The 23,113-nt window shown below is 50.1% G+C and overlaps 1 protein-coding gene across 1 annotated transcript in view; it reads left to right on the top strand.

The window, feature by feature from the left end:
• Positions 1–10,096: 10,096 nt before the first annotated feature.
• The window catches only part of Galnt2 (polypeptide N-acetylgalactosaminyltransferase 2), a 119,247-nt gene continuing 106,230 nt past the window's right edge, over positions 10,097–23,113 (top strand). Inside the window, exon 1 of the mRNA XM_050147004.1 lies at positions 10,097–10,343. Within this exon, the coding sequence (XP_050002961.1) occupies positions 10,221–10,343 (123 nt within the window). The 5' untranslated portion in view covers positions 10,097–10,220. The remainder of the gene's footprint in view (positions 10,344–23,113) is intronic.

Raw genomic sequence — 23,113 nt, 5'->3', positions numbered from 1 at the left:
AAGAAATTTACTTGAAAGCAATTTTCTATCTACCCATCATCTATCTATCTATAATTACACCATTTACTAAAGACAAGAGAAAGCTTTCATTCTAATGAGATTAATATGTTAGTCTATTTTTACATAAAGACTTAATTTTGGCAGAGTATTTGATACTTCAGGACAATGAGCATCTTCAGGGTTTTTCAGAGTTGGTGAATATTTTGATTTTATAGTAGCCAGTGCTAAGAACCCTGCTTCACATAAATACATAGTCCAAAATAGCAGACAAAATAGTGCTTAGAGACATTTCAGAAATTGTTGGAAATTCAGTCCTAACCCCAAGCCAAAATTCATTTAGCAATTTTTAAAATGAAACTCAAGTTAGCAGTTCAAACACCATTTTTTAAAAAAAAAATTTGACATTCTAATGCACCCCAAAGATCACACCAATTTGACTCATGCTGAGGAAAGATAGTAGAAAAATATCAAAAATCTTTGCTCCCTGTAATTAAACCTTCATGTTCCTACTGAATCAGAAAGAAAATGTTTTTCAGTTCTTAGCATACGGAAGTCTTGAAGCTGAGCCTAGGTGTTCCAGGGTTTGGCTGGTGTCGTGTGCCATGGAACCTAGGTGTTTCACGGTTTGGCTGGTGTTGTGTGCCATGGAGCCTAGGTATACCAGGGTTTGGCTGGTGTCGTGTGCCATGGAGCCTAGGTGTTTCACGGTTTGGCTGGTATTGTGAGACATGGAGCCTAGGTGTTCCAGGGTTTGGCTGGTGTCATGTGCCGTGGAGCCTAGGTATTCCAGGATTTGGCTGGTGTTGTGTGCCACAGTATCATGCACAGGAGAAAGTAGATGTGCTGAGTGCCAGAACCAAGGCTTCAGTGAAGTCTCACGATGCAACATGGGTGGGCACGTTTGATTCTGAATTTTTGATCATTGTACATTTTAGTCAGATTTTCAGGGATCCCCACATTTATGTTTTGGGGGTGGTGGTTTTGAGACAGGATTTCTCTGTGTAGCTTTGGAGCCTGTTCTGAAGCTCGCTCTGTAGACCAGGCTGGCCTTGAACTCACAGAGATCTGCCTGCTTGTGCCTCCTGAGTGCTGGGATTAAAGGTGTGCACCACTACTGCCTGGCTCCCACATTCATTCTTGATCTGCAATTTTAAGACTCCAAGGCTCAGACAATAGTGAGTGCTCAGTGAGCTGGCAGCCACAATTCTGAAGCTATTTTCATGTATTACTAAATACAAACAGCAGTTTCCACCCAACTACTGTCCAGTCAGGAAGCAAAGCCCTTTGGTACTAGCATGAAAACTTGGCAGCGGTAAGTGACCGCTACAGAGCAGTACCCTGCTAGGGACTAAAGGACAGACCTACAGTGCTCACTGTTGACCCGTAGAAACTGTAGGAAACCTCACATGAGAGAATGAATGCGCATGTTCCACCCAGAGGCCCGGGCTGTGCATCCTTAACAGGATACTTTCCATCTTATGTGTGTTTGAAATGAAGCTAACTCTGAATTCAGCATACTGTAAGTAAAACCACTTTTCAAAGCAAATGTCTTAAATTTTAAGGGATACTGTAACTGTAGTGTGGAAAACACATACATTTTACCCGGATCCCCTGATGGTTGTGAACCTCAGTGTGGGTGCTGGGAATCTGTCTGGGTCCTCTGGAATAGTGATTTTCTCTTTCTTTTCCCTCCCTCCCTTCCTTCCTTCCTTCCTTCCTTCCTTCCTTCCTTCCTTCCTTCCTTCCTTCCTTCCTTCCTTCCTTCCTTCTTTTTGAAACAGGTTTTCTTTGTGCAGTCCTGTAACTCACTATGTAGATCAGCCTGGCCTCAAACTCTGCCTGCCTCTGCTTCCTGAGTGGTGATATTAAAGGCGTGCTCCACCACCACCTGGCACAACAAGCGATCCCAATCACTGAGACAGTTCTCCAGCCCACTCCACCTTAACTTTCGAGCCAGGGTTTTGCACTGAACCTGGAGATCAGCTAGCCAACAAGCCCCTGGATCTTCCTGTCTCTCTTTTCTGTCCCTGGGACCGTGTGCTGTCATGCCAGGCTTTTTGTGTCAATGCTGCGGATTCAAAATGAGGTCCTGATGCTGGCACAGCCAGCATTTTATCCACTGTCCTCTCCACAGCCCTCACTGTGTCTGCTGCACCGGTGACACTCTGCTCCTTCCCAAGGGTCAGTGTGCACTCATTGAAAGAGGCTTTCCTCTCCCCTTATATTTACCCATTTCTGGCCAGTATGGACTCAAAGAGTTAGCTTTTCTTCCATACTTGTTTTAAGGAGTGTATCCTAGGTTTAGTGGGGGTGATTGGTACTGCAAGCTGCCTCCATGTTGTTCTGACATTGTCATGGTAGCTTCTTTCCTTTTCTCCCCTGCCTTTTTTTGACTTTCTGTTGTAGCAAGATGTCCCTGGCTCATCTAGTACCTTCCAGGTATAGAGTCAGTCATTTCTCCAAAGACACCCAGCTCAGAGCAGTGTGGTACTGGGGATGGAGCGCTGGGCACGCCTTGGCTTCCTTTCTGTTGCTGGGATAAAACACTCTGGAAAGGCAGCTTGAGGGAGGAAGGGTCTGTTAGCCTCACAGTTCAGGTGTCCCTTATAGTAGGGAAACCATGGTGTAGAAGCTAAGGGAAGCCAAGAAGCAGAGAGGAACGAGCACATTGTAGCACCTACCTCACTGTCCCTATTTTACACACAGTCCAAGACGTCCTGCTCAAGGAATGTTTGGTCTACAATTAAGATAAGTCTTAGCACATCAATTAAAGTAATCAAGATAATACCTCAGAGTATCCCCAGAAACTGATCTCTGAGGTGATTCTAGAATGTGTCAGGTTGAGACCGCCAGCCATCACAGAACGGGAGGTATGCCCATTGTTGCTGGCTGCTGCTGACTACAGCCCATATGTAACGTTAGATAACACGTAATTTTCATGGCTTGCATATTGAGCATAGGGGTGGACATGTGTGAATTGAGCTCACACCCTCATCCTTAGCTTTGCATCTCGTCAGTAGGAACATTCTTTGCCTTTCTCTAGCCCACATTGTACCTCTCTTCTTCTTAAACAGTGAGATTCCCAGTCACCCAAACACCTTTATGATCTGCAGTATGATGTGATAAAGAAGATAGTTTATAACACTAGGGGAAAAGACAACGTAAGGAAGGGTCAGATTTCTTTGCGGTTCTTTTATCCTCTATGCTGAGACGTAAAGTCCAAGTACTTTGTTTAAACATTCCAAAAGGCAGTGCTTGGTGGTGCAAACCTGGAATCTGGGAAGCCCAAGGCAGAAAGATCCAGAGTGCCTGGTCATCTTCAGCTACGTAGCAGAAGTAAATAACTGTGACAAACATTCATTCTTTGGTCTCTTGATGTTCTTCACTGGCAACATAGTTGGGTTCAAATACAAGGCTTGGGATTTCGTTTTTGCTCACTTTCCCATCTCTACTGCTTTATTTCTGCCTTTTTATAATTCTTTTTCAAGTCAAGATTTCATGTAGCCCAGGTTGGCCCCAAACTTGATCTGTAGCTGAGGATAGCCTTGCTCTTAGGCTTCTCTTGCCTCCACCTCCTGAGCGTTGGGATTTCAGGCACGCACCGCCAAATCTGGTTCATTGTGGGGCTCGGCTGGAACTCAGGTCATGCATTCAAGGCAAGCACTTTACCAACTGAACTACAGCCCCAGCCCGTATTTGTTATTTTGAACATGTAGTTTATTATCAAACTTAGAAAAGGGGTGTAGAGAAGTTGCTCCTCCCATCCCCGTGTCTTTCTCTAGGGGTCCTTGTGGTTCGCTAATCCTTTTCTTTCTTTTTTAACGAGACAGGGTATAGCGTGAATTCTAATTGGTTTTAATAATAAAAACCTCTGAGTCAGATATAGAAATAAATGCAGAAAGATCAGAGAAGCAGAGCAGCTAACCACTCGTTCTTACCTCTACTGAATCCTCAGAATGAATGAGCGATCCTGTCTCTAGGAATCCTCAGACTGAACGCAGGATCCTGCCTCTACAAGTCCTCAGACTGAATCCTGAGTCCCTGTCTCCTCCCGGCTTCTATTCCTCTCTCCAGCCAGCCAGCCAGCCATATCACTTCCTGTCTCCATCTCCCTAGTGCTGGGATTAAAGGTGTGTTCCACCACTGCTTGGCCTCCAAGGCTAACAAGTGTGGCTTGTGCCACACTCTGATCTTCAGGTAAACTTTGTTTGTTAAACCACAAAGTATCACAACAGGGGTCTCACACGATAGCCTATGCTGGCCTGGCACTCACTATGTAGCCCAGGCTGGCCTCAATCCTCCTGCCGTAGCTAAGGCAGGAAAGCCACAGGATGAGGCACTATACCCAGCTTTTGGCTCACCAATCTGCCTGTTTTCTGATTCATCATTAGTGTGTGTGTTTTACCCAAACAAGCAGATATATTTATGTTTTCTTATTTCCCTTCATTTTTATATAAAAGCAGCATATGATAGTGCTCTCTGACACTTGTTTCTTCATCTCGTAGCATGTCCTGGAAATCACTGCGTATCTGTTCACAGAAGTCTGCCTTATTCTTTTTTATAGTCTTGCTGACAGTGTTTTGTCAAGCGTTTGAGTTTTTGCCAGTTTGTAGGGGGGATAAACAGTATCTCTGTAGTTTTAATTTGAGAAGGAGCGAAATGTACCATCTTTGCACACACTGATGGGCTCTTCTTGGCGCATGGCTGAGAATTGTTTACAGTTTCTCCCATTTCTTAGGAAATCTCCTCTTAGTGTTTAAGTGTTTTACACACCAGGGGTATTTTTCCTTTACCTACGTTTATGGACATAATTTCCTTCAATTTGTCATTTGCGTGTGTCTTTATTTTTGTAAAACACATACAGCCAAACCTGACCACACTTGTAAAAATGTGTGTGTGTGTGTGTGTGTGTGTGTGTGTGTGTGTGTGTGTGTGGTAGATACAAGCCTGCCTGTGCTTGCAGAGGCCAGAGGACAACATCTGGTATCCTACTCTGTCACTCTCTGCGCTATCCCTTGAGACAGGGTCTCTCTCTGAACCTGGAGCTAGATTGGCAGCCAGAAAGCCCCAGCAATCCTCCTGTCCCCACAGTACTGGGGTTATAGATATGTGTCACCACGCCTGGCTTATGCAGTACTTAGATGCTAGGCAAGCACTCTACTAACTGAACTACACCTCTAGCCTTTATTTATTATTATAATTATTATATTATTTTGAGCATATAACCCCAGAACACTAGGGTTAGAGGCTCAAATGTCCACACTGAGCTTTTTTTCTTTTCTTTCTTTTAAGGATTAATTTTAACTGGGCAATGGTGGTGCATACTTTTAATCTCAGCACTCAGGAGGCAGAGGCAGGAGGATAGATCTCTGCGTTTGAGGTCAGCCTGGTCTACAGAGCTAGTTCCAGAAGAGCCAGGATGACACAGAGAAATGTGTGTTGCTTAAAAAACCAAAAAAGAAAAAAAAATTTTTAAACGTGTGTGTGTGTGTGTGTGTGTGTGTGTGTGTGTGTGTGCAGGTGCCCACACAGGCATTGGATTCCCTTGAGCTGGAGTTACAGGTGGTTGTGAGTTAATTAGTGTGGGCGGCTGAGAATCCTCACAAAGCGCAGTATACCATTGAGCCATCTCTCCACTTTAGGGTGTGGGTTTTTTTTTTTTGTTGTTTGTTTGTTTTTTGAGACACGGATTCTGAGGATTTGAACTCAGGTCACCATGCTCATACAGCAAGTACTCCCACCCACTGGATCATCCCCCAGCCTCAAGCCATTCTTGGGTGACACTTCTGTAGCATCAGGAGCCTTCACATTGCCCTGCAACTGTCTCTGACATCCATGACCAGAACGTCCTCATCTCAAGCTGAAGTTCTTTTCCTATTAAACATATCCCAACCCCCAGCCCTGGCAATCTCCAGTCTACCTTTTGTTCTGATGGGTTTGATTGCCCTATCAACTCTACCAGTGAAGTCATAGCTTGTCTCCTTTACGTAATTTTTTCAGGGCTGTCCACGCAGTAGTATGTGGCAATTGCTCCTTCCCTTCTGAGGGTGAGTAGCACTCCAGGGTGGGACCATGCCATCCATTATCCGTTGATGGACACTGGAGTCACTCCTGCCTTTATATTGCGAAGAACGCTGCTATGGGCATGGGTGTCTTCTTCTTTCTTCTCTTAGGTATAGATCTAGCAGTGGAATTGCTGGATCGTATCACAATTCTGTGTTAATAAGAAAATGTCTTTGACCTTCCCAGCATGTAACATGTGGTGCCTCCCTCCTTCTGTGAGTTTCTCTGTAGTCTCCTGATGGGGGGAGATGCAATTGCTGATATTTCTGAGGAAAAGCCCCTGGGTGTGGGGCTTCTGAGTGATTACAGTTGGTTCATACCGGTTCATCTGTATCCTGCATGCTTGGAGGCTGGGTGGGAGGGCCCCTAGCTGGAACTCTTTCCTTGAGTGCTGTGTGAATGCATTTTCTTGTTGCCTTACTTTTTGTATTGATCTTAGGAAGTCTGATAGCTGCCTGTATCTTTATATCTTCCTAGCCTTTGAATTATAATGTGTGCGTCTGTTGTATGTGGTGTGATATGTATATTTGTGGAAGTGTGTGTGTGTGTGTGTGTGTGTGTGTGTGTGTGTGTGTGATGGAATGCACGTGAAGGCTAGCATGCGACTTCCTGTGTTGGCTGTCACCTTCCACCTTGTTGGCCATAGGGTGTCTTTGTTGCTACTTAGCTTGCAAGCTTCTGGGGATTTTCCATCTCATCTCCTATCTCATCACAGGAGCAGGTGTAAGTACAGTCATTCACTACCGTGTTTGACTTCCTGCGGGCTCTGGGGATCTGAACTCGGCTCCTTACGCTTGTGTAGCAAACACGTTACCCAATGAGGCACACAACCCCTCTACTAAAATAAGTAATAGGTATCTAGTAGATATGCTAAGGTCTGTCTTGGTCATTCCACACCATTTTCCCAAGGCATGTGGAAGTCACCTTCCACATATACTGCTGTGTTTCCATTATTCCTGGATTATTTTCCAGATGGTAGTTGTTGAAAACTATCTATTAAAATGGAAAGTACCCTTGGGTGGTGGTGATTCTGGATACAATCTCAGAGCCTTGCTCACGGTAGGTAAGAATTTATCCTTAAGTTGGGCAGTGGTGGTGCACATCTTTAACCCCAGCATTTGGGAGGCAGAAGCAGGCAGATCTCAGTGAGACGGAGGCAAGCCTTGTCTAAAAAAGAGAGAAAGAGAGAGAGAGAATTTATCCCTGAGTTACATCCCAGCAGAGATTAACAGATTAACTTTTATGAGGGGGGACTTCCAGACAGGATATCTCTGTGTAGCCCTGGCGGTCCTGAAACTCCCTCTGTAGACCAGGCTGGCCTTGAACTCAGAGATCTGCTTGCCTCTACTTTCAAGTGCTGGCATCAAAGCTATTAAAGGCATAAAGCTCAGAGATTAGCATTTTAATATGCACTTTGTTTTCCTTTTGGAGTTTCATCATTAGAGATTCCAGTTCAATGTACTTTATTCCTCTGTCCTGGCTTCCAACAACTTCTATCTGAACCTTTGTACTTGTGTATCTCATTTTCAATCTCCTCCCTTTCTTCCCTCCTTCCTCCTTCCTTCCTTTTCTTTTCTCTTCTCCACCCTTCCCTTTTCTGCATGCGAATGTCTGTATGCTGTGCACATGTGTATATGCATGTTTGAGTGTGCGTGCATGCGTGTATGTAGTATACATGTGTGTGAAGGTCAGAGCATACATGTTCCTGTCTGGTGGGTGCATGTGTATACATGTAAACCTATGTGTGGAGGCCAGAGGTTGGTCTATGGTGTGGTCCTTGATACTTCTTCATCTTATGTACTGAGACAAGGTCTCTTGCACCCTGAACTTGCTTATGCTCAGGTCAGTCTAGCTAGCCAGCTTGCCCCAGAGACTGTCTGCCTCTGCCTCCGTACACTCTATCACAGGCAGGCCACTGAGTCTACCCAGTTTTAGGTGGGCTCCTGGGATCCAAATGCTGGTTCTCACGCTTGTCCGACAAGTGCTTTAACTGCTGAGCCATCTCCCCAGACCACCTCCCTCCCCCAGGTTTCACTTTGTAGCCCAGGGTGGTCTTAATAGCAATTCTCCTGGCTCAGCCTCCTGAGTGTCGAGATCACAGGCAAACACAATCACCACCAGTCAATGGTGCGGCGGGGACGCGGGGTATCAGATGAAATATTAAGATTCCTTTTCCACAGTCAGAAATATGATGAATTTTCTGGCATTTTTCTGTCTTTCAGCTTTTCAGTTAGGAAGCATTTGGGGGCAGGGCTCCAGGTGGTGACTTGCCTCTGTCTTCCGCTGAAGTGCAAATTCTAAGTAGATGGTGTGGGTGCTGGAGGAGGGGCTGCTCTTCTTCTCTCTCATTCCTCCCAGTTTGTCATGTTTCTCCTTGCTTCTTCCCTTCCCCTCACTACCAGGCCCGTGAAGGGCGATCGTAGTCTCACTTATCTGACTTTCCCCAAACTCTGGGCCTTTTCAGGCCTGTCGTCTGTTGTTCAGTGTTTTACAGATTCAGAGTCCACTTCTTGGAACTGGACTTCTTATGGTGGTGACGAGCCGATCTTCCTTAATATCTCGGCAGTCGTGATGGACAACTGCTGAATAGTGTCGGCTGGAACGGGGTATCTCCTGGGATGGGGTGTCGGCTGGAACGGGGTGTCGGCTGGGATGGGGTGTCGGCTGGGATGGGGTGTCTGCTGGAATGGGGTGTCTGCTGGGACGGGGTGTCGGCTGGGACGGGATGTCGGCTGGAATGGGGTATCCTCTGGGATGGGGTATCTGCTGGAACAGGGAGTCTGCTAGAGTGGGGTGTCTGCTGGGGCGGGGTGACTGCTAGAATGGGGTGTCTGCTGGGACGGGGTGTCAGCTGGGACGGGGTGTCAGCTGGGACGGGGTGTCTGCTGGAATGGTGTATCTGCTGGAATGGGGTATCCTCTAGGATGGGGTATCTGCTGGAACAGGGAATCTGCTAGAGTGGGGTGTCTGCTGGGGCGGGGTGGCTGCTAGAATGGGGTGTCTGCTGGAATGGGGTGTCTGCTGGGACGGGGTGTCTGCTGGAATGGGATGTCTGCTAGAGTGGGGTATCTGCTGAAATGGGGTGTCTGCTGGAATGGGGTGTCTGCTAGAGTGGGGTGTCTGCTGGGGTGGGGTGTCTGCTGGGGTGGGGTGCCTATTGGAACAGGGTAACTCTTCCCCCTCATTTCTAAAAGGTCTGGAGTTCAGGAGAGTTTCACAATCCTGGTAGCAAATGCTTGCTGTGCCTTCGGTTTGCTCAGGATCGGGTAGACTACCTCTCGGGAGTCCCTGCCTCCTGAGTCTGTGCAGATCTCAGTAATATTTGCAGTCTCTCAAGAACTGGAAAACCTTTTTCAGACACAGACTTAGAGAGTCACAAGGGCATGGCCAAGGTTACAGTCACCAGAGAGTTGCTGTCAGAGAACTGGCTGCCTGCTCTATTAAGTGGATTACTCTACTCACCTCATTCCTTCAGGAAAGCAGCCAACGAAAAAGAAAAGATTTAAAAACGTAAATTGCCATCCTTCTCCCCTCATTTTCATGTTTATTTAAAACCACCCGGGTTTGCTCTTAAAAGCAGGCAGGCTCATCTTCACAAGCAAGTGCCTTGAAACCTACCTTCCCTGACTCAATCTTGTTCGAACTGCAGGGTGGGGGCATGACTGTATCCCAAGACTCAGCAGTCTGATGCAGGAGTGTGTGAGCTTGAGGCCAGCTTGGGCTAGATGGTGAGTTCGAGGCCAGTCTTGGTTATAGAATGAGACCTTGTACTTAAAAAAAAAGAAAAATCCAAATACTTGCTCAAATAGCAAATGAGATAGATGCCAGGGCGTCCTCTGCAGACCGGACTAGGACCACTTCAGGTCTTTGGGAATCCTGCAAGCCTCAGAGTCCCCCACCTGCCACTCCCAGAGAAGCGAGGTGGGCGGGGCGCCGCTGCCATGGAGACGCGGCCCCGCCCCCGCGCGCCCCGCCCCTCGGCGTCGATTGGTCGCCCTTTGCTCCCTGACCTCGCCGCCGGGCCGCCGCTTCCTGCCGGGCGCTGAGCGCCGCCCGCCGCCCGCTGCCGCGTCTTCCCGCGCCGCCGCCCCGCGCTCCGCCTGCCGCGCGCTCCGCCCGCCGCGCCGACAGCTGCCCGGCGGCCGCCCAGTGCGAGGATGCGGCGGCGCTCGCGGATGCTGCTGTGCTTCGCGCTGCTCTGGGTGCTGGGCATCGCCTACTACATGTACTCGGGGGGCGGCTCCGCGCTGGCCGCGGGTGCGGGCGGCGCCGGCAGGAAGGTGAGTGCCGCGAGGCCTGTGCGCCGACCCGGGCCTGTGGCTGGGAGGCGCCGTGCACCGAGAGTGGTGCCGGCTCCGGGCAGCAGGCGCGGGGACCCTGGCCCGGACGCGCGAGTCAAGTTTCCTTCGGGCCCTCAGGCCAGGAGTGCGAGCCCCGGCCCTGCTCCGCTTTCCAGGGGCTCTGGGTCCAGCGACTTGCCTCCTGCACTGGGGGCGCGGGCACCCGAGGCCACATACTGCCCTGCGCAAGGATCTTGGGCACTGTTGTCTCGGTGGATCCACCGCTTTCCGCTCCCTGTGCCGCGAACGTAGGGGCCAGACTCCCTGCCCCCTCCTCTGCACTCCACCTCGTTCGCCCCAGGACCCCCATTCCCTGTTCCGGGATTTTGGGGATCGTTGTCACCTGAGACCCTGTGCTCCCTGAGAGCCACACTCCTCCCAGCTCGAACCCCGACCCTCGACGTCCTGCTCCGGGATCATGGGTATCTCGGACCCGCCAGAACCCCGGTGCTCGAGCGATCAGAGGCGTGATTTCACCCGCTGCCCCTCACCCTGCACTCAGTGAAGATGTATCGCGGTTCTGCCAGACCTCCCCTCCTACTTGCTGCAGGTCTTGACCCTGCACGGCAGCGGGAACTGTCTAACCTCTTGCACTTGCCATTTCTAGCCCCAAGTCCCCCCCGTGTGTGTTTCTGATGGGTCCTACTCTGAGGACCGAGTGATGAGGCTGTGGGGACCACGGGTTGCTTAGAGCTCGTAGGTCCTGATTCGGCACTAGGCTTGGGTACCTAGAACGTGAGCTCCTTGTCGGTGTGTTGGTGCTGTCTACTCTGGGCAGTTGTCGCCTCTCCGGAGGGTTCTGTGATGTGTTACTAGCTAATGAGCCTCAAAGCATAGCTTTCTTTTGCAAAGCCCTGTAACCCTCCTTACTCGATGCCGAGTGACACTACGCGACCGGAAAAGACGGGGTGGAAGTGGCCGGGCTGCGGGAGATAGTGATAGGGTCTTGAGTAGGAAGGACTGTCACTGAGCCGACTTTACCCCTAGTCAGACCCTGAATGTCAAGGGCACTTGGCTAACTCCCTTTCCCTTCCGGCATCTTCAAGTTTTCCAGCTGCAGGTATAGAGCGAGGGAGGTGGCAGTGTCTTATTCGGCTCTTAGAGGATTTCGTGATTCATTTTTATTTGCAACAGTGAAAGTGGAAACAGTGCTTGGCTTGTGTGGCCTGGACACTGACTCCCAGCTCTGCTTTCTGAATGATTATTGTGTTGTGAGCCCCTGCTAGTTTTTAAGCAACCCCGTTTTATTTATTTATTTATATTTGGAGAAAGACAGTGGCTTTAAGCAGGTGTGGTGTATACCAACTTTGCTTCCCCAGTAGACATTCCCCACCTTGGGAATAGCCTGGCTGCTGGCAATGTTTTTTTTCCCCTATGCTCACGAAGTAAAGCAAACTGACAAAGTATTGAATTGGCACAGGTATGTAGAGAGGCACCTGTGGCATCAGCCCCCCTGGGGGGGTTATTGCCCTACCTCGGGGGGGCTTCAGTGGACAGACAATTGGGTGCCCCCCCAAAGTCCTCTGGATGCTGCTGAGGCTTGAGCTTTAGGTTTGAAGAAAACCAGTTTGAAGAAAGCCCAGGACTTCTTTGTGTTCTGCATGCAGAAAAAAGTGGGGGAGATAAACAGTTAAACGTGGATTGAGGACCTGGGATTCTGTTTTGTCAGTGAGCCATAAAATGTAATCCTGACTGGAAGTATCCTGGTTTAGTGGTCTGTAGGAGGAGGAAGAGTGTGCAAATGCTGTAGGCTTTGTGTTCTCATTCATGTAGCAGGGTGGACCCTGAGAGAGGAGAGGATGCCCCAGAACCGTGGAGTGCCGTCTCGAATCCTTTAGTGCGCTCCCCACATTTAGTTAGTTCATCCTCATGATAGGAGAAAATTTGGGGTTTGTTTAGCTTGTACCCCATGAATGTGTAGTATGAAGAGTGGAGTTATTGAAAACCTGAGGCTATTTATTTATTTACAGACACGCAGGCTGCATTTCTTCTTGTGTTTGGTCCTGCTTGTAGCAGGACTCTTGTCCTATCTTCTGTTAGTTTCTTTATGCCCTAGTGTGTTTTTTTTTTTTTTTTTTTTTTTTTTTTTTTTTTTTTTCTCCCATGGGGCCCCAAGCTTCAGGATTGTGATTTGGGGATTGTCTGAGGGCATCCTGTTAGGATTTCTGCTGCTTCAGCAGCCAGGCCAGGCTGTGAGCGGTGTGCCCTGCCTGCTAAACAACTCTTCTCAGAACCACTGTTCTTCATTTAGCAAAACCCAGAAAGTCAGCTCACCTCAGACTGCAGATTGAATGAACTAAGAAGTTGAAAACCAACTGTCAGCATTTGCTGGAAAAGCCGGCACTCAGTGCCGAGATTCCGCAGTGCTGAGGCGCTGTGTTAAAGCAATTTGTGCATCATGTTTACAATTGCATTTCATTTGTATAGGCATCTCCCCCTGCCATATTTACTCTTTCCTCCCTAAACTGATGATTTGCACTTCAAGAATGCCTTCCCTTTGAGCATCCTAAATGCTTTAAAAGTTTAATCATGTTACCTTTCCCTGGGGCCCTGGTATGCTGGCAGTGGATGGAGCTGCTGAGGAGAGGAAAGGCTTTCAGTGGAAAGGAAGCTGCCTCTGGCTGAAGTACAGCCACAGGAAGGGTTCCCAGCAGGAGAGCAGTGAGCTCGAGAGTCTTCAAGGCTCCTTCATGGACTGCCTAAGTGCTTGAGGTACCCATCACTCTTCCTGGGAGCTGCTACCTGTGCTGCACCCTTGCGCTGGGCCCCAGGTGCTGATGTTTGTCTTTTGGGCTCTTGTAGGAAACACTGGGGGAGGGGCTTCTCTAAGAACTAGGGAGGGACTGCTGATGGGGGACACTCAGCGGGAGAACTGTAGGGGCTATGCTGTCCTGCAGAGGGCGTCCCATGACAAGCTGGCTTGCTAGTTCATTTGGCTGGTTTGGAGGGAACCAGTACCGTCTAGACATGCAACTGGAAGGTGGTGGCACAGTGCCTCCACTGGTGCCAAGTACCACCTTGTTTTCTTCCGTGTGCTTAGTGACCCTCCCTCCCTCACCGCTCATCTCTGACTCTCAGTTCTCTTATCATAACCTTGGGAGATTAGCATCCTGGTACCATGGCTTTTAAAAAAAAACAGGTGCTAAATAACTGATGTAGAAAGAAGAAAAGAAAGAAGGCAGCAGAGAAAAATCCCTCAACCCCTGAAATGAAGTGAGCCAGAATCCAGTGAGGTCTTTGTTTCTGGCTAACTGTGTATGTCTTTGCATAGCTCCCGAGGGACAGGTCTGCGGGGGGTAGGGGGGGTTCCTTCTCGGTTTGCGCTGGGACCTTGGATACTGTTAATGAGCCATCTATGGGAAAACCCTGGGGACACTCACACCAGCTCTGTACCCCACGGTGGTGTCATGGTAGGGTTCCCGGTAGCCAACTGCCAGTAAAGGAAGTAGGTGAGGTGTGGAAGGTAAAGTCCATGATGGTGAGAGGGCTGGAGGTGCACCTGAGTTTGTCAGGGTAGGCTCTGGGCTCCGCACTCCTCCCTGATCTGGCTGAAGGTGCTCCTGAGTTTCACAGGGTAGGCTCTGTGCCCCCCACTCCTCCCTGATCAGGTTGGCGGTTCACCTGAGTTTGACAGGGTAGGCTCTGGGCTCCCCACTCCTCCCTGATCCCTTGTTGGGAAGTGTCGCCGTGATTATTGAAGGCTAGCCAGAGGCTGCCATGCACAGTGTTGTTACCTGTGCTAGCAGGTTAGCAGTGATAGGTGTGCAATTTCAGAAAGGCCGTTTGCACTAAGTGTGATGACATAGGTTGTCATGCTAGCACTTGGGAGGTGGAAGCTGGAGGATCAGGAATTCAAGGTTACCTTTTCTTACATATGACATTCAAGTCCAGGCCAGCCTGGGCTGTATGATCCTGCTTCAGAAGAACAGTAGTGGAGGTGGAAGACTGCCAGGGAAAGCCCAGCAATAGCCTTGCTTACGCTGTAAGATTGGCCTCCTTAAAGTAGAGTCCTGTGTAGAATTCTGTTGTGGCTGCCCACGGGAGCGCAAACACAATAGAAACAGATTGTGACTGTAAACACTACAAAGATAGTGAGCTATGCCCTGGGCCCTCCAGCAGTAGTGAAAATGAACCTGTTTGTCGGTGGCTTGGGTCCCTCAGTCTGCTCAGCTTGAAGGGCTAACTGCTGTGTGTGTGTGTGGGGGGGGGGGTTGTGTGGCAAGGCCCTGGGAACAGGAGCGCTTTTCTGAGGCTGTAAGCCTGCTGTGATCTCCCCAGCGAGGCTGGAAGAAAAGGAGTGGCGGAGTTGGGGATTGTTTGCCATCCTTTGTGTTTAAGGGTTGTGAGAAGTGGTTAGAAGAACAGTTAGGTCAGGAAGTCAGGGATGTTTGTAGCTTCTCTGCTGCTGCTGCTGCTGCTGCTGCTTCTGCTGCTGCTGCTGCTGCTGCTGCTGCTTCTGCTGCTGCTGCTGCTGTAGTCTCGGGGTTTTGACTACTGTGTTTCTTTGAGAGGACATGTCAGCCCAAGGCTGCCCTGATTCCCCTGTCCATGTTCAGTGGTGGCTGCCTGGGCACTGAGTGGAGGGTCAGGCAGAGGCCAGGAAGCCCGCAGGTGTTTCTGGGCAGCTTTGGACAGCCTTCTGCAGACCCAGCTGAACGCACTGTGAGAAACCTGGGCCTTGGCCAAGCCCACTCCCTTGAGAGCTCGGTTTGAGGGTGACACTGAGATTTGCTAGCTAGGCAGAGTGGGGTCATGTATGTCACCAGGTCATACAGCCTGGCTGCCACTGTTTTAAGCACCTAGATTCACCCCCCCCCAGCTGCTTGTCTCTCCCTGCCCTCTGCCCCCTGTATTTTTGAGAAAGACAGTCTTTCTCTTGGCTCCTCTTTCCACATTGAGCAGCTAAGGGTGAACCCTGTCACCCAGTAGGACGCCTGCCACTTCCCTGTCGGGTCAAAGCAGGTGCCAGTGTTGGCGCTCTCTCCGCTGGCTGCCTTGAGGCCTGGCCTTCCACACAGAGGCACTTGTTCCACACACATGCTCTCAGCTCCTTCCTGCTGAGGTCTCTTCTGATGCAAGGACCCAATAGTGCTTCCCACAAAGGCTGCCACGGAGCTTCTAGGACAGGCTGGGCCGGGTGGGCAGCTCTGCTAGCTGTGTGGCCACTGCCACTCTGATCTGCAGAGGAGCTCACCACAGCCTCTCCTGGCCTGGGCACAACTTGACCTTGTTCTCTCTGGGTGGGAAGACTCCCTGACCTTTGACCCTGACTTTATATTCAGGACTAACCTCGGGTTCAGAGGTTCTCTAGAAGGCCTCCACACCTCTATCCCCAGAGACTATAGGCCATTTCCTATAGTGGGGGTGGGGTCTCAGGCGTCAACACCAATCAGCTCACCTGCTGGAACCCTTTGTTTCTTTAGGTTCCCAGGCCTGGAATGGCTGTGGAGCTGCCCAGCCCTCTTCCTACATGGTTTGGGCTGTAAAACTGACTCGTCTGTACTTAATCCTGTCCAGTAGTGTGGGCCTAGGAAGTGTGTGTCGTGATGAACAGATTGGGTTTCTTAGCATGCCGGCATGTAGATGGCCGCTATTCATCTGGGCTGGACGTGTAGAAAAGCAGACCCTCTCACTTGGAGTCTCATTTGCGGAGCTGTAGTTTGAATTTTCCTGGGAGCCATAGTCATTCTGAAGCTGGTTCTGACAGCCACAGCGGAGGGTGGCGTTCTGGGGCCAACCTGTACCTGTTACCGTGGCCCAACCTCTCCTTGCAGGTTGTCATCCCGGTGAATAGTCTCTTCCATTTGTTTCCTTCCTCCTAGAAGCGCCCCGCCCCGTGGTGTGAGCAGTCTCTTCCAAGCCCTCTTGCTGGCCAGCTAAACCTCCAGCAGCTCCTTTCTCTCTCTCAAGGAGGAGGAGTACCTGGAAGGGATGGGGCAGGGCCCCTGAATTGCAGCATCTGTCTCCGCAGGAGCAGTGGTTACACTCTTTGGGCTTTCTCACATCCAGCAGGATAGCTTTGGGGCTGGAGGACTTGTCTCCATGGTGACGCCCTCTCCACTGTGAGAGGTTCACAGCCTTGTCAGCCTGGCACACTGGGTGCCAGTGCCCCTCATAGGTCATACCAGATCCTGCCAGGACATGAGACAGGATTGACTCACCTGTTGATGGGACTGTTAGCTTTTGCTTTTTCTCCCTACACCTTTGTGTCTGGGCCTTCTCAGAAGGAAACAGCCACTCTCTGAGGTCTCTACGGTAGGCCCCCTTTAGGGGCACTCAGGTGAGAATGAAGTTTTACAATCTAGCAGATACCTGCCTACACCTGCTGCACGCCATGTATGTCCTGAAAGCTTCTATCATATTATTGAAGAAACTGAAGGGTAGGGAAGGCAAGAGGCTCTCCCAGGGTCACAGAGCTTGTGAGTAGGGAATCACTTGGGCTGTGGTGGCACCTGTCTCCTGAGGTCTTCCCATTGTCAGGATGTGGCTGTGAACCCCCAGGCTTCCCCGACCCCTTCCTTGATTGTCAATGTCCTTTCCCTTACAACGTGGCGACTCTGGGAAGGTACCCTGTAACCTCCATGCTCAGGAGAGTTCTAAGCAGCGGCAGGCTGCTTGCCTTACTTAGGTTTCTTTCTGTCCACCATTAGATCTACCCTCTTACCCACAGGCTTTGGCCTGACCTGAACAGCTGTCCTCAATGCTGCATTGGCCAGGAGAGTGGTACCAGAGTCTGTGCCTTTTATTCTCTTACCAAGTGTCTCTCGAGACTCTCTGTGCGCCTAGCACAGCCGTGTCTGGAATCCTCCTGGGCACCCAGCAGACTGTGATTCTTGACTCCACAGGGGTGGGGCGGGGAGGACAGCAGACAGTGTAACATAAAGGGCGGTGCTGGCACACAGCAGCGTAAGGGGATGGGGGCAGAGGGCATGCGGATCATGGAGAGAGTGAGTCCAGCCTGTGGTTTTCTCTGCTCCCGAGGCCCCCAGGTTCCCCAGTGCTCAGCCTCTCTGCCCATCCTCATCTGTGCTCAGTGACTAGAATAAACCAGTTTCCAGGGGTCACTGCCTATAGTGTACCAGCAGAGCTCTTGTGTCACAGGCTGCCTAGGCTTCCTGTTCCTGCTCCCTTGGTTACCTCATGCGCCTGGTGAATGCCAAGCTACCTGCTGCTCCCTTGTAGCTTACCCTCCTATTGTTCTCAGTTCCAAAAGACACCTACAGTTGAGTGTGTGGTAGACTAGCTAGGCTGTGTTTGGGATAGTCTCTGGATTCCTGAGCTGGTCTGTGAGGGGCAGCAGGGCAGGCAGGAAGGAAGTTTATGGTTTAGGGTCTATGAAAGGACATCGTGAATATACAGAGTTGTCCCCTCTTGTCAGAGCTCAGGTCTTGAGCCTGTGTTGCAGTCAAGGGTCTCCTCCATTAATTACTGTTCCATCCCCAGGAGCAGCTGGAGGTGCAAGTGGGCTTGTTCATCCCTCACGATTGCAAGAGGGCACAAGCTAGAACCTGCTGGTGCCCCGCTTTGGGGAGGTGGCACTTGGTAACGTGGGTTCTGGGGTCTGTGGTATTTGTGGAAAGCAAGATGAAGCTGTGACCTCACTGTCTGGAGTTGCTGGGGGACATCACCTGATAAAAACATAACTCCTGTGGGTTCCCCAGGTGAGAGCTGTCTGTCAGCTTTACTCCCAGGACAGGCAGGTATCTGTGGGGGAGGGAGTTGTTACACAGGGGTTTCTGGGAGCAAACAGCTAGAGTGGCTATGTGGCAGCCCAGGATAGGTAGTACGGGAAGGAGTGCTGTGGTGGCTTCTGATAGCTTCCTGGAAGGCCAGCCCAGGTGTGACCTTTGATTTCTGGCTTTGGGAAATGGACAGACGTCAGATGAAAGGTCTTTCTCAGCCGAATCACTTGGGATGGGAGCTTGAGGAGCTCATGCAAATTAAAGACTTGGCCTGTAAATGAAGTTCCCCCCAGGTCTGGGGCGAGTATAGACGCTCACACTGGGAATTTATGTGGTGCCTCGGTGCAGCCGCTTGGCCCAGCATGGGATGCCTTGAGGCCTGACCATCCTGTTCTAACTGCGTGGGCTTTCCTGTTGACCCACTTGCTGGACCTTTGCTTCCAGAGGCCACCTCCTCTCTGTCCCTGCCCACCTGGCCTTGGCAGTTTGTCTTCCCAACTCAATTTTGTCCATTTGTAATTCTTTTTCATCAGCTCCAAGGCTCCCTTATTTGTAAAATACTCTGTGGTTTATGTGCCACTAGGAAAGAGAAAACTGTCCATTGAACTAAATACCATGGTTTCTATTCGGTAACGTTTTTATTTTCTAATCACTGGAAAAGCCCTTTCTGACTTAATTAGACATTGATTTTCCTGTATATCACTCTTGTTCGTAGACACAAAGGAAAACACAAGTGGAATATATAAGGTGTTTCCAAAACCTTTTCTGAGTCCAGCTACCCTAAGTCACTTTCTGTCTGCTCATTTCACTTGTCCACTGTGTCACCAAAATCGTTGCTGACAGCTTTTCCTAAGGTGTCTTGACAGTTGTGTAATTAGCCACCCCCACCCTGAATCCTACCGAGTTCTCCGTTTCACCGTCTGTTCCCATCTCGTGGGATTTCCAGGGATTATTGTTTTTGGATTTTTGTTTAAGCTTTTGACATGCCCAGCAGATTGAGACTCTGAGCCTGCAGTGATGCACTGAGGCCCTAACCTGGCTTACAGAATCTTGGATGTTTTTTGGAGACATACCAATTTCTGAAGTTCAACTGCAAAACCATCTCAGAATGAACCAGTTAGGGCCCTGCTCTTCCCACCCAGGAGAGCCTAGTTGTTCTCTGGGCCTCTTTTCTGACAGATTTCCCAGAATCCTGATAGACAGAGAGTAGCTGTGAGCGTACAGCCATTCAGGAACATTCCGGAGTACTAACGGTGAGAGAGGTCACCTCAGGTGCCAGGTCGCAGAGGGCAGTCCTGTCTTATACTGAGATTTCCGCAGGTCGCAGAGGGCAGTCCAGTCTTACACTGAGGTTTCTGTAGGTCGCAGAGGGCAGTCCTGTCTTACACTGAGATTTCCGCAGGTCGCAGAGGGCAGTCCTGTCTTACACTGAGATTCCCATTACCAAGCAGCTAGCTTGGTCCCTTCTGGGGTTCAGAACCCTAGTGAGGTTTTATCCGGGCTGCTCTGAAATGCTGGGAGACCCTGACAGGAAGGCACTCACTGTTTGTTGCCATTTTTTTTTCCTGTAAGAATCACCTGACTGACTTTGATACCTTTCTAGGAGCAGTTGGTGGCAGGGTGTGAATCTGGGTAGACACAAGTCACTGTCCCCTAAGCTGCCATCAGTAGCTCACAGCCCCTTACCCAACAAGGCTGGCGTGGCCATTCAATAGTGATTTCTTGGTCACCCTGTATATCTACGTCAATACCTTGCCTTATCGTGGGCAGGAAGCTGGAGTGGGAGACGATTAATAAATATGTTTTATTCCTTTTTGTTCCTCCACCAGGATGTTGTTGCAAAAGTCCCACATATTATGTTGTATTTGTAACCGGTGGTTTTGGCAAGGATGTGATGCTGCATATTTTCTGTAAGGTGTAATTCCTGGTGACTTCAGTTTATATGAGTCTGTCGCTGCAGTTCTGAAAGGCTCTCAGCCCTCGCCATTTGCCTTGCTTCCCTTTAGGCCTAAGGCCATACTGGGCTGGGAAGTTTTTCCTCTGTACACACATTAAATTTCTAGAAAACCCCAAGGCTACCAGACTATCCCCCAGGTCCTGCTATAGCAAAGGCAGGCTATTTTAAGGTCCCAGTAGCTGCTTGCAGGAAGCCAGCACTGGCTGGCTTGTTTTCCAGCTGTGTCTCCGATACATAGGCACAAATAGCAGGTCTCCCTCTGGGAGTCAGAGCCACAGCTTCAGACCAGGAGGGTGCTGATTACACGGCTGTTCTCGGCTTATCCTCCATCTAGACTGCTGATGTGGATGAGCCCAGAGGGGAGTGTCTGGGTTTCTGGGTGGTCTGAGGACCAGGCCCAAGGCTGGCATTGTGAAAGGTGTGGCTGCAGCTGCCCAGGTTCACCATTGAGCTCACAGAGGCAGGTAAGGGCTGGGGTGTCTCGTTCCTGATAGAAACCAAGAACACATAGCAGTAGGTATCAGGGAATAGTGTGGGCCACCCGTCATCTGCCCGTGATGGCATGAGCTAGTTCGTACCTTCGTTTTAGGAAATGGACTATCTCTCCTTCCTGGCTTGGTCGGCATTGTTGCAGTAGAGTTTTGTTTTAGAGGTTTTTCTCCCTAACAGGACATGGATGGCACAAAAGGTTGTTTGCCTCTTCTGACCGCCAAGTTGCCAGGATCCGTAAGCAGGTCCAGTGTGGGACCTGAGCCCAATACAGTGTTTGCAAGTAGCGATTCCCTGCCACCTGGTCACCAAGGCTTGGGGGTCATAGTGCTAGAGCGGTGCACAGAAACGCTGAAGACCACTTGGGTTGGAGACAACCTGGACACTGCAGCCGAGTGGCTCTGGGTTCCTCTGTAGGGTTGGTGTGATGTGGCAGAAAGGACATAGCCAACTACTGAGCCCGGGCTTGGGCCTAAGCCAGGCTTCCTGGGTGGCCCTGTGACCTCAGGCAAGTCCCCTAGCCTTTCTGTGCGGTTTCCTCATTTGCCTGTCTCAGCAGTTTGCAGTGGGGAGCCGGTTCCTGTGTGTGAACTGTTGGGATTGGTCCTGGTGTCACCCAGCAGATGCTCAGCATTTGACGGCTGTTGTTAGTGTTGAGGGTTATGTTAGAGATGGGAGCCTCTACACAGTGGGTTGTTGTGGAAGAGCTGAGGTGACAGGACTCTGCACTCTTGCTCCTTCTTCACCTGAGGAAGCTGAGTCCAGAGAGGATGGTAGGCTGGGCAGTGTCCCATTGTGAGAGCCAGTGCACAGGCCTCAGCCTTCATACCCAGCACTGAGTTTCTCAAAAGTTCTTTCCCAATTCCTTCCCTTCTTCCCTGGTAACTTGTCTTTGAACATTTGTATCAGGATGTGTGTTTTAACTGTGTGGCTATATAATTAATTTTTAAAACTAATTGTTAATTGGTTATTTCAACATCTGGAGTTGTTACTGTCTGAGAATTGCACGTTACCTGGAACTTTCCCACAGGAACTGATTTCCTCATTTCATCAGTTCAGTTCTGCTTGCCTTTGAAATCGTAGGCGAGTGACACGTGCAAGACAAATGAGTAAGGGGAGCCATACAGCGTGAGGGAGGGGAGCCGTACAGCGTGAGGGAGGGGAGCCATACAGCGTGGGGGAGGGGAGCCGTACAGCGTGAGGGAGGGGAGCCATACAGCGTGAGGGAGGGGAGCCATATAGTGTGAGCCAGAGGAGCCATACAGCATGGGCAAGGGGAGCCATACAGCGTGAGCACAGCCTCCTGCAGGGCCCGAGAGCTGCCTCTGCCAATTGGTGCAGACTTTCCATGTTTACTCCTGCATCACAGATGAACAAACTTCACTGTGTCATGATTCCAGCAAAAAATAGTCTAAAATATAAATGCTGGTGAGTTACTGTTGCTGTGAAGAGACACCATGACCATGACAACTCCTTTTTTTTTAATTTAATTTTTCGTTTTTGAAACAGGGTTTCTCTATAACTGTCACTTACTTTGTAGATCAGACTGACCGCAAACCCATGGCCGACTTACGGCAGTTCTTACAAAGGAAAACATTTAATTGGGTCTGGCTTACGGTTCAGATGTTTAGTCCATTATAGTCATGGTGGGAAACATGACAGCTACAGGCCGCCATGGTGCTGGAGAGGTAGCTGAGCAGTCTACATCTTGATCTGCAGGCAGCAGCAGGAGACTGTGACACTAGGCCTAGCCTGAGCATATAAGACCTCAAAGCCCACCTCCACAGTGACACACGTCCTCTAACAAGGCCACACCTCCTAATAGTGCCACTTCCTATGGGCCAAGCATCCCAACAGATGAATCTATGGGGACCATTCCTATTCAAACCAGCACAGTGAGGATGCTGAGTGACTGATCCCTGTTTGTACTGCTCTTGATGAAGAGGGGTGCGCTGGGGTCAGTGAGAGATGGAGGTGGTGCCCAAGGGGGTAGTGAGGCTTATCTGCGGCCCCTACTGTACATGTGCCCATTCTCCCTTCTGTGAAGCAGTGAGGCCCATCTGCTGGGGAGGGCTTCAGGGAGCAGATGGGGGAGAGTTGTCAGATGAAGAATAGTTTCTTTATCTTCCTGGACTGTCTTTCTCTCCTTTGGGCCTCCTGGTATTGTCTTGGATCCAGGAAGGACCCTTTTGTTACAGAGAAGCTGTGGTTCTGTGAGGCTGTGTCATTTGTGGGTCCTATTTTAAGGGATTTCCACGAGTCCGCCTGTAGTGATGGTCCCAGGCAATGAAGATTGAAGGTCTCATTGATTAGTAGGTGGCACTGGTGACTGGACTGGGTGGCTGCTGAACAGGTGCCTGGCTTGCTTTGCCTTTCTGGTCCCACAGGTGTCCAGGCTGGTTTTACTCTCTCACTTTGAGGTCCTCCAATGCTCCATGCCTGCCCCTTTGGTGGCCCACTCCTGAGATTCTCTGGTGCACCATGCCTTTCCCCAGGTGGTGTTCTCTTCCCTCCAGGGCCTTGATGTATCACACCACCCCTGAGAGCCCAGTGTAGAGCTGCCCTCCAGGTATAACAGCTGT

The sequence above is a fragment of the Alexandromys fortis genome, unplaced genomic scaffold, assembly GCF_014885135.2.
Source record: "Alexandromys fortis isolate MF-2015 unplaced genomic scaffold, M_Fortis_MF-2015_v1.1 scaffold_12, whole genome shotgun sequence".
NCBI lineage: Eukaryota > Metazoa > Chordata > Mammalia > Rodentia > Cricetidae > Alexandromys > Alexandromys fortis.
Note: the sequence above shows the minus strand (reverse complement) of the source record. Positions and strands in the feature narration are given on the sequence as shown.